This window comes from Apium graveolens, chromosome 2, assembly GCF_009905375.1.
Source record: "Apium graveolens cultivar Ventura chromosome 2, ASM990537v1, whole genome shotgun sequence".
Taxonomy (NCBI): domain Eukaryota; kingdom Viridiplantae; phylum Streptophyta; class Magnoliopsida; order Apiales; family Apiaceae; genus Apium; species Apium graveolens.
Window position 1 is genome coordinate 34,468,579 of NC_133648.1, and position 10,488 is coordinate 34,479,066.

The 10,488-nt window shown below is 35.2% G+C and overlaps 2 protein-coding genes across 2 annotated transcripts; both read right to left on the minus strand.

Annotated features, from left to right (window-relative positions):
- Positions 1-764: 764 nt before the first annotated feature.
- On the minus strand, positions 765-4,755 carry LOC141687975 (subtilisin-like protease SBT4.4). The gene is made up of 10 exons (XM_074492866.1): positions 4,651-4,755; positions 4,058-4,149; positions 3,881-3,972; positions 3,343-3,589; positions 2,750-3,245; positions 2,507-2,610; positions 2,204-2,425; positions 2,008-2,119; positions 1,662-1,875; positions 765-1,368 (listed from the first exon to the last, which is right to left on the minus strand). Exons 1-10 carry the CDS (start codon positions 4,753-4,755, stop codon positions 827-829), a joined length of 2,226 nt encoding a protein of 741 aa, XP_074348967.1. The 3' UTR covers positions 765-826.
- Positions 4,756-6,458: 1,703 nt separating this feature from the next.
- Positions 6,459-9,890, minus strand: LOC141687991 (subtilisin-like protease SBT4.4). The gene is made up of 10 exons (XM_074492867.1): positions 9,882-9,890; positions 9,597-9,688; positions 9,285-9,376; positions 8,801-9,047; positions 8,207-8,702; positions 8,022-8,125; positions 7,722-7,940; positions 7,539-7,650; positions 7,193-7,406; positions 6,459-6,994 (listed from the first exon to the last, which is right to left on the minus strand). The coding sequence occupies exons 2-10, from the start codon at positions 9,671-9,673 to the stop codon at positions 6,459-6,461; spliced, it is 2,097 nt and encodes a 698-aa protein (XP_074348968.1). The 5' UTR covers positions 9,674-9,688; positions 9,882-9,890.
- Between the last annotated feature and the right edge of the window lie 598 nt (positions 9,891-10,488).

Below are 10,488 nucleotides of genomic sequence, written 5' to 3' on the forward strand. Positions count from 1 at the left end.
GGGGTTGGGTTTCAGCTGTTGGGGTTTAGTTAGTTGGACAGTGTATTTGTTCAGCTACACAACTGTACTGACATTTGTTACCATTTTATACCTTCCACTCATCACATACCTAATTATTTAATTTCTATCTCAAAATTAAGTATATTAAAAAAGTTAACCCGTATTACCGTATTAAGAAAAGAGTCTACAAATTAAAACGTATGAGCTGGTTAACATTTTAAGATTTTAGATAAATTGGTTATCCAACATCATGTCATGTCAATCTTGACCAAGCCGGAAGTTTTACATGAATTGCTTACTTCAGAATGTCATATGGAGCCGATGATCAATATAGTCTACAATATATGGTTAGGGTTGTTTTATTAGCATCACCTAAATTATTGACAATGGGACTACTCAAGTCTCAAAGTAGTGCAAAAATTATTCCTTTTTGGCTTTAAGCAGTTAGAATTGGGCTGCATCTTGATTTTAGACATGGATTTATTAGCTGTTTTTCTATATTATCTATTGACTTGATCAAAAATACAACTACTTGTGACTTTGTTATCTATCTATCCAAGTACAAAGTGGTTGTTGGGTCACTGAATAAACACCTAATACACATCACATCTTTACCAATGGGGGGACAAGTTTATTTGTACATTAACTTTGTCTTTAGAATTCATTTGTTTTCTATGCTTGTTCATAAAGATCATTGTTATTACTGTAAATCATCACTAATTACACAGATTTTCAACAAGAATTATAATGAACAATGTGCAGGAAATAATGATATTGTAGTATTTCATTACATTCTGATATATTACTATTGATTTCTCTTAACATTTCAGAAGGTGACAGGAGTGTGCAATGTGACTGGACTTCTTACTCTATGAATGCCATCTGACCACTCCAGTGATCCCCAGACTGTATAATTTTCTGGTAATCCTCTACCAGCGACATTCACCACGAAAGATTTCTTCTCTCCAACTGATTTAAACGACAGAGTATCGGGCACCACGTTAACGTTGATTATCCGATCATTAAAGACTTTTACCCTGTATGTGGAGTTTGCATGGCCAACATTTGTGACTGTTCTTGGAAAACTGATATTCAACGGCGTTTTTTCTTTGACTCGAGCTGTTATTGTTGGGTAATTCAGTTCTTTCCCAAAGCTTCCTTTAACTGTCTTCTTGCAACTTACATTTTTATCTCCTGATATTGTTTTAATTTGATCCAAAGTGAAGCCAACAGTACATAGAAAATTTAAGTAGTCTGCTTCAAAAGCTTCATACACTAAACCAGGATCCACGGCTCGTACAGGATTAACGTGACCTGCCCCATAAGCGAATTCTCTATCCGTATGTTTTGTTGCATTCATTCGCCAAGCTGTGTCAAGAAAGAAAAAAAACACAAAAGTGAAACATTAGATTACAAGTTTGTTTTGGTTTCAAATTAAGAATGTAAAGGCCTGGAGTAGGTCAGTTCATATTTTTTGAGTCCAGTTCGTATCTATAAATCTAATTTTATAGGGATTGGTCTTGTCCTCGAGAAAAGGCAAGAGGGTAAATTTGTGGCTTGCTTTGCTCAAGTGTAGGTGTAGTAATTTAATATGACAAGATATAAAAGTTAAATACCACATTTTCTTTAATGAAGTAGATCTTAGGCAAACATGGGCGCACCTGTAGTCATAAGAGCAGATTGAATGGCTGAAGGAGACCAGTTAGGATGAAATGACTTAACATAAGCAGCTGAACCCGCAACATGGGGACAAGCCATGGACGTTCCTGACTCAAAGATGAAGTTAACGGATCGCTTATCATTCTTATCGTCTGATACCGGTCCTAATGGTGAATAAGCAGCTAAGATATTTACTCCAGGCGCAGTTATATCAGGCTGTTTCATATTCAAGATACTATTAGATATGTTTTCAAAGAAGAAACAAAAACCCTTGCATTACTTGTGTAATGTTGCTTTTTAAGGTCCTTGTGCAAGGAAGGAGTTCACAACAAACTTCAATTAGTGTACCTTTAGTATGTCTGGTATATAAGCATTTGGTCCACGTGAGGAGAATGACGCTACCACAGGAGCTGTTAAATCTTTAATTTCTTCGCTTTTTCTTATGCTTACTCGAGGCATTCTGTATAATTTAAAAAAAAAAACATAAATACATATAAGTAGTAGCTAATCTTTGATCTGTATATAAGAACATTAGAAACTTTACTTGGTGGAATTTATGTAGGAGATGAGCTTGTTGCCGAGCTGAGTGTCTATGATTGTTGCAGGTAGAGAAAGTACTTGAGGAACGTTATACTCGACAGAATCAGAAATAAAAATAGACCCAAATCCATGAGTTTCTCCGATTTTAATCAATTGATATGGTGAATTGCAAACCACAATCTTTCCTTTAACCAATCTTTCATCCAAACACTGCGACTCGCAGTTCCTGCAGCATCAAGACTAATTAAACAAATAATTGTTAAATGCTGTTGATTATTTAAAATTAGGGCTGGAACATTTATCTCACATGGCGCTGTCTACGTCGCACAATTCAGCGTGTTTTAGAGCATCCCTCCCGGAGACAAGAGGAAACATTGTGTTATTCAGCTCAAAGCTGTTAATGGAGCTACCCTGTTGCACATCAAACAAGTGAGCATTTTTCTGACATCTTTTTACTTCAGAAACTTCAATGATTTTTTTAAAAAAAATCGAAAGTCATTTTTCTCCAAATAAATTAAAAATGGTGGTACAAAATGAAGGGGATACATACGATTAATGTTTCTCCATTACCAAGAGTGAATCTATCAATGATTCTGCGATCAGTTGTGCTTGCTGCAACACTTAATAACCAGGGCACAATACTTGATACCGTTAATGGAAAAGGACCATCATTACCAGCTGCCTGTACAGTAAGTACCCCTTGCTTCATGGCATGAAAACTACCAATCGCAACTGCATCATCATACGGTCCTATCCCAAAAGATATTCCAAGTGAAACTGATAATATATCAATGCCATCAGCTATAGCATCATCGAAAGCTGCCAATATGTAGTGGCCTTCACACCCATCGGGGCTGCAGACCTTGTAGGCTGCAATTCTTGCTGAAGGAACTCCACCTCTGGCATTTCCCTTTCCCAACCCATAAAAGTTTGCCCCTCTCACAAAGCCTCCAGCTGCTGTTGAAGCTGTGTGAGTTCCATGTCCGTCGACATCCCTTGCACCAGTCTTATCGGTTTTATTATAGTATCTAGCTCCAATTAGTTTCCTGCAATGTTTTATTCAAATGTTGGCAATTCAGTAAGAAATGATCTCCTATAATTTTGCTTTTGCATAGAAACAAGAGAAGGCTAAATGAGAGTTACTTGTTGCATTTGAAGTTCTTTCCGCCTAAACAAGCACCCTTCCATTTCTTAGGAGGAGGACCAAAACCTTTATCACTAAAGCTCTCTGACTCGGGCCATATTCCAGTGTCAATTAAACCTACTATCACATCGCTTTCTACACTAGGTACTCGTTTGACTGATTCGTGCAACCCTATGAAGTCCCATGATCTTGTTGTTTGAAGCTTAAACTTTCTGCTCTGAAACACAGACACCACTTCCTTCCGTCCTAGGCAAATACACAGTTTAACATAGATGTTATACATGGCTACCAAAATTCATCACCTTAATATTTGTGAATAGGAGCTTTATGTTATAGATGTTTACACTACAAACTCAAAAAACCAGCTAAATATCACTAGTCAGTAGTCATGGTATAAACCACTAGTTACACACTACCACAGATCATGGTCACAGTAAACAACCACCATTTTATAGTTTGAAGGCAAAATTAATTTGTATTTGAACGAAAACCTATATATACTAACGAGAAATTATAGCAAAAAGAAAAAATACTAACCAGAAAGCTCCTGCACTTCTTTGCTTGTAAGTGTGGCTGCAAATCCATTAAAGCTTCTTGCATAACTTCTCACCAAGCGATTAGATGCAGAACTAAAATAACAGAGGAAAGTTTATGTTAGAAGGAAAAGAAGGTACATTTTCTAGTTTTTCGTTCATATCAGGAAAACCAGTATACCTGTCACCAATAACTTGTTTTAGAATATTCAGGTGGTGAGATGAAGGTGAATATTCTCCCTGTGGAAGTGAACCCATGTACACAATGTACACCTGTACAAGTATCAGTATCATTATTCAAAACCTAATTAGTGTTTTTAACAATTGTAAATTTATATACACGAGACACTATGTAATCCGATTTTACTGAATGCAATTTCATTATGCAATTTTTCTAGCTCTTTTTCAAAGATTTGCAAACGATTTTTTTTAAATCACTTATATATTACACAGTAATCAAACTAAATACGTGTGATCTGAGAACATGATTAAAATTGTTGTGACATGTATGCAGATTTTACAGGTTCCTAATTAAAGTTCTTGTTATCAGGGGCATACTCCTAATTAAACTACATGCTCAGCTCGCTATAGGCTGGTTACCCCTGCTTGTTTTTGTTAAAAGCTCTCAAGTTTTAAGATTTTTTCTTTAGAATAATTTTGAAAGTTTGAAATTTTTTCGAAAAATGTACTCCTACAATAACAAAAGGTTTGAAATTTCTAAAATACCTTAACAAGAGCAATTCAGGTAAAAAAGAAAAAAGAAAAAAAGAGTACCTTCCTATCTTCATCAGCAGTTACATAACCTTTTATGTTAGTAGAAATAAAGAATGTTATTGAATATAATAACAAAAAATTCCGAGTGCATGACATTTTAGCCATTGTTGAATGAAAGTTAGAAAACTGAAAATACATTATCTGATTTGTACAGTGATTCATATAGTCTCTAAAAGAGATAAGTTTCTTAAAAAATCAGATCTTTTATACATAGTAAATTAGGGATTATGGTGATCTGAATAAATGTATGTCATAAAACTGAAATTGTTTGAAATCAAAATGTCAAGTATGTTACTGAACTGGAGATTCAGTTTGTTTGGTCTCCATTTTATCCATCAACAGCTAGGTGGACTGTATCTTTTAATGGAAAAATTATATTCCAGTATCATAATATAACCTTGCTAATCAGGATTTTTAAACTGAAAATCCATTTAATAATCTAATTATTCTTTTATAGGAGATTCAGTTCTCATATGTTAATTAATGATGATGTTGCCTTTCAGTTTTCAGAGATTTGATATCATTTGAAGCTTTAAGCGAAATGGAAATGCTTTCGGAAACTCCAATATTTCTCTAACATGGTAGACATTATTACATGTCAGAATACCGCATTATAAATTATGTAAATATTTTTTTAAATGTCTTAAAATAGTTGTACATTAACTGAAACTCGGTTTTTGATCAACTCTAATTACGTATTTATCATTTAATCTTTCATCAGCAATAGAGTACAGATTTATCAAAAAAAGATGAGAAAAAACTAATTTAAAGTCGGAATATATATATATATGTTAATATGTAATGTGTAAAAACAAATGCAGGGCACCCGTTAGCATGCGTCACTGTGACACTGTGGAGGAGACTATTTGATTTTGGTCTAACTAGCCACAACCACAAGCCAACTGATGATCCCAAGTCCCAAGATACCAACTTGTTAATGTTTTTCCGAGCAAAACTTCAATTGTTACACACCGATGGAACTAAGGGGCGAATCTAGGCTGAAGTCACTGTTGAGCAAAAAAGTATAGTACACAAGTTTTTCAAATTTCAACTTTTAGTTAAAATTAGTAGAAATGAAATATTTTATCGAGTGTCAGCTAGCATAAAAATATTGACAATGTTACTTTTACATTTTATCCAGGGTATTTTCAAATCTCAGTTCCGCCACTTATTACTACAATTCTTGCTTACAACAAATATTGTTGCAGCAAAAGATTAGAAAACGCAAATTAATTGTTGGAGTCAGTCTGTTTTAAATGTATGCTAGTGAATCCTGTCATCCTTGAACAATATCAGAACAATGTATCCTCAAAGTGTTAAGCTAGATCAAATATCAGAACAATATCATGATCAATTCGTTAACAGATATGAAGGTCCAGAGCTCAAAGAGAGAATATTTCACTTATTGGTTAATGCTTTAGCAAGAATTAAGGCAAGAGCAAATGCTCTTGTTAAAGATAGAGGCATAACTGTTTCAACTTTTCAAGCCTTATCTGCCTTAACATGGAGATGTGTGATACGTGTTTGCGGGTTACAACAAATTCATATCAGCATCTGTAGAACATCAGTGAATATCAGATCACGGCTAGAGCCACCCTTGCCACAAAATTATTTTGGCAAATTCAGACAGTGGCAGCAGTCACTACAGCTAAAAAATTAAGGAACAGAAGGCTGATTGGCCTGATTCGTTTAAAGCTTGCTGAGTTGCTGTACTAAATTGTAACATGTAAGAAACTCAATTGTTTTTAGTTTTTCTAATATTTGCAGAAAATATTGATATTGTATTATTTTATTAGATTCCGGATACTTTATTGTTGAGTATACACTGTGACAGGACTTCTTACACGGTGAATGCCATCTGACCACTCCAATGATCCCCATACTATAGAATTAAATGTTAATCCCTTAGAAGCGACATTCACGATGAAAAATTTCTTCTCTCCAACAGATTGAAAGGACAGAGTATTAGGCACCACGCTAACGTTGATTATCCGATCATTAAAGACTTTTACTCTGTATGTGGAGTTTGCCTGGCCAACATTTGTGACTGTTCTTGGAAAACTGATATTGAAAGGCTTTTCTTCTTTAACTTGAGCTGTTATTGTTGGGTAATTTAGTTCTTTTCCGCCGATTCCTTTAACTATCTTCTTGCAACTTACATTTTTATCCCCGGATATTGCTTTAATTTGATCCAAATTGTAGCCTATATTGCAAAGAAAATTTAAGTAGTCTGCTTCAAAAGCTTCATACACTAAACCAGGATCCACGGCTCGTACAGGATTGACGTGACCCGCCCCATAAGCAAATTCTCTATCTGGATGGTTTGTTGCATTCATACGCCAAGCTGTGTCAACAAGGAAAATACACAAAAAGTGAAACAAGAGATTAGAAGTTTATTTAGGTTTCGATATAAGCCTGGAGGGGCAATTTGTTGTTTGCTTGCCTTCTACAGTTTTAGGGTAAATAATCTGTTATGACTATATAAAAGTTAAATACCACATTTTCTCTTCTGAAATAAGATTTTAGGCAGAACTATGCAAACCTGTAGTCATAAGAGCAGATTGAATGGCTGAAGGAGACCAGCCAGGATGAAACGACTTAACATAAGCAGCTGAACCGGAGACATGGGGACAAGCCATGGACGTTCCTGTCTCAAACATGAAGTTAGCGGATCGCTTATCACTTCTATCATCTGATACCGGTGCTAATGGTGAATAAGCTGCTAAAATATCTACTCCGGGTGCAGTTATATCAGGCTGTTTCATTTTTAAGATAATATTAGATATGTTTCCGAAGAAAAAACAAAAACCTTTGCAGTACTTGTGTAATGTTGCTTTTTAAGGTCCTTATGCAAGGAAGGAGTGAACAACACACGTCAATTAGTGTACCTTTAGTATGTCTGGTATAAGCATATTTGGACCACGCGAGGAGAATGATGCTACCACAGGAGCTGTAAAATCTTTAACTGCTTCGCTTTTTCTTATGCTTCCTCGAGGCGTTCTGTGTATGAAAAACATACATGTAAAAACTGATTATTGATCTGTATATAAAACAATCAAAACCTTACTTACTTGGTGGAATCTATGTAGGAGGTGATGAGCTTGTTGCCGAGCTCAGTGTCTATGATTGTTGCAGGTACAGGAGTTATTAAATGATCTTGGACAGGACCATTAAGAAAAATAAACCCAACTGCATGAGTTTCTCTGTTATTAACAAGCCCATATAATGTGTTGCAAACCACTATCTTTCCTTTAACCAATCTTTCGTCCAAACACTGCGGCTCGCAGTTCCTGCAGCATCAAGACTAATTAAACAAATAATTGTTAAAGGCTGTTGATTATTTAAAATTAGGGCTGGAATATTTTTATCACATGGCGCCGTCTTCGTCGCAGTCTTCTGAATGTTTCAGAGCATCCTTCCCGGTAACAAGAGGAAACATTGTGTTATTCAGCTCAAAGCTGTTAATGGAGTTACCCTGTTCCACATAAGTAATTTTAAATTTATTTTCTCCAGATATATTAACAAATTGAGGTACAAAAAGTAAAGGAAAACATACAATTAGTGTTTTTCCATTGCCTAGAGTTAATATATCGATGATTCTGCGATCAGTTGTGCTTGCTGCAACACTTAATAACCACGGCACAAGACTTGATACTGACGATATTGTCGGACCAGTATTACCAGCTGCCTGTACAGTAAGTACACCTTGCTTCATGGCATGAAAACTAGCAATGGCAATTGAATCACGATACGGATCTAGCAATCCACTATGTGCAAGTGAAACCGATAATATGTCAACGCCATCAGCTATAGCATCGTCAAAAGCTGCCAATAAGGAGTGGTCTGCACACCCGTCGGGGGTGCACACCTTGTACACTGCAATTCTAGCTGACGGAACTGCGCCCCTTGCATTTCCCTTGGCCAACCCATAAAAGCTAGCCCCTCTTACAAAGCTTCCAGCTGCTGTTGAAGCTGTGTGAGTTCCATGTCCGTCTATATCCCTTGCTCCATTCTCATCGGGTTGAGTATAGTATCTAGCTCCGATAAGTTTCCTGCAATATCATGTTCAAATGTTGGCAATTGAGTCAAGAAATGATGTTCCATATTTTTAAATTTATAAAGAAACAAGAGAAGGCTAGATGAGAGTTACTTATTGCATTTGAAGTCATTTCCGCCTAAACAAGCACCCTTCCATTTCTTAGGAGGAGGACCAAAACCTTTATCACTAAAGCTCTCTGACTCGGGCCATATCCCAGTGTCAACTAAACCAATTATCATATCGCTTTCTACACTAGATACTCGTTTGATGGATTCCTGTAACCCTATGAAGTCCCATGACCTTGTTGTCTGAAGCTTAAGATTTCGACTCTGAAATACAGACACCACCTCCTTCCATCCTACGCACATACACAGTTGATCACAGATGTTACACATGGGCTACCTTTAGTATGTTACACTACAAACTATTATAGCTGACAAACTCCCTAAAATTTCACTAGTTCAGTAGTCACACTACTACAGATCATGGTCACAGTATACAATCACCATTTTGTAGTTTTAAGACTAAATTAATTCGTATCTGAACTGAAACTTATATATGCTAACGAGAAATTATACCGAAAACAAAAACTGACCAGAAAGCTCCTGTACTTCTTTGCTTGTAAGTGAGGCTGCAAAGCCATTAAAACTTCTTGCATAACTTCTCACCAAGCGATTAGACGCGGAGCTAACATAACAGAGGAAAAGTTAGTGTTTGAAAACTTACAAGTTACATGTTCTAGTTTTCCATTCAAATGAGGAAACATTTTTAATTGAAAAACAAAGCTTTTATAGCAATGAGATAATCACAATGTTTTATAATCTGTCATCAATTAAAAATGTGTAAATAATAGATGAAATCAAAGCCTTTAATTATGAAACAAAAGACACTGCTAAACAGTTTATACCTATCACCAGTAACTTGTTTTAGGATATCCAGGTGGTGTGATGAAGGTGAATATTCTCCCGGGGGAAGTGAACCCATGTACACAATGTACACCTGCAACATTTACATTTGAATGAGAGGGAGTATTATTTTTTATAAGTATAAATTTACATTTACATTTTACAAATGTAAACAACTACAACAACATTCACCAAGGCATCCAATATTATTTTCTTTGAAAAATGTTGAAAGCTTGAATTTTTTTTCGAAAATTGTACAATTAAAAAAAAAGGAATAAGAAGAGTACCTCCCTATCTTCATCAGCAGTTACATAACTACTTATGTTGGAGACAATAAGGAATATTATTGAATATAATGATAATTTTTTTTGAGTGCATGGCTTTCTAGCCATTGTGGGGGAATGAAAGCAGAAAAATGAAATACATTTGATCTGATATTACAGTGCTTTATACAGTTTCTCAAAGAGATAATCAGTTACTGAAAAAACAGATATTTTGGACTTGATAATGAGAGATTATGGCAATAGGAGTAAAAATGCATATCATACTATTGAAATGGTTTAAAAACAAGGTATTAAGTTACTTAATTTCCATGTATGTTACTGGAGACTCAGTTTGTTTCTTCTGCATTTTAGTCATTACGAGCTAGATGCACTGATATCTTTTAAAAAAAAAAAAAAAATTCAGTATCATTCAGTTATAACTTTGTTGATAGGATTTCTGAACATCTATATATGATGATAGGTAAGAAATTACAATAGTTGTTCAAAATTAATGATTCTTTTATAAGAGATTCAGTTCTGATATGTTAACTAATTATGAAGTTGCCTTCCAGTTTTGAGAGATTTTATAGCAGATAAAAGCTTAGGTCATAGCAGACTTGTAATATATGGA

Coding starts and splice junctions, on each gene's coding strand:
- LOC141687975 (XM_074492866.1), bottom strand. CDS start 4,755: ATGGCTAAAATGTCATGCACTCGGAATTTTTTGTTATTATATTCAATA. Junction 3,246..3,342: donor AAGAACTTCAAATGCAACAA/GTAACTCTCATT, acceptor AAAACATTGCAG/GAAACTAATTGGAGCTAGAT. Junction 1,369..1,661: donor ATCTGCTCTTATGACTACAG/GTGCGCCCATGT, acceptor TTCTTGACACAG/CTTGGCGAATGAATGCAACA.
- LOC141687991 (XM_074492867.1), bottom strand. CDS start 9,673: ATGGGTTCACTTCCCCCGGGAGAATATTCACCTTCATCACACCACCTG. Junction 8,703..8,800: donor AATGACTTCAAATGCAATAA/GTAACTCTCATC, acceptor ATGATATTGCAG/GAAACTTATCGGAGCTAGAT. Junction 8,126..8,206: donor GCAATGGAAAAACACTAATT/GTATGTTTTCCT, acceptor TATGTGGAACAG/GGTAACTCCATTAACAGCTT.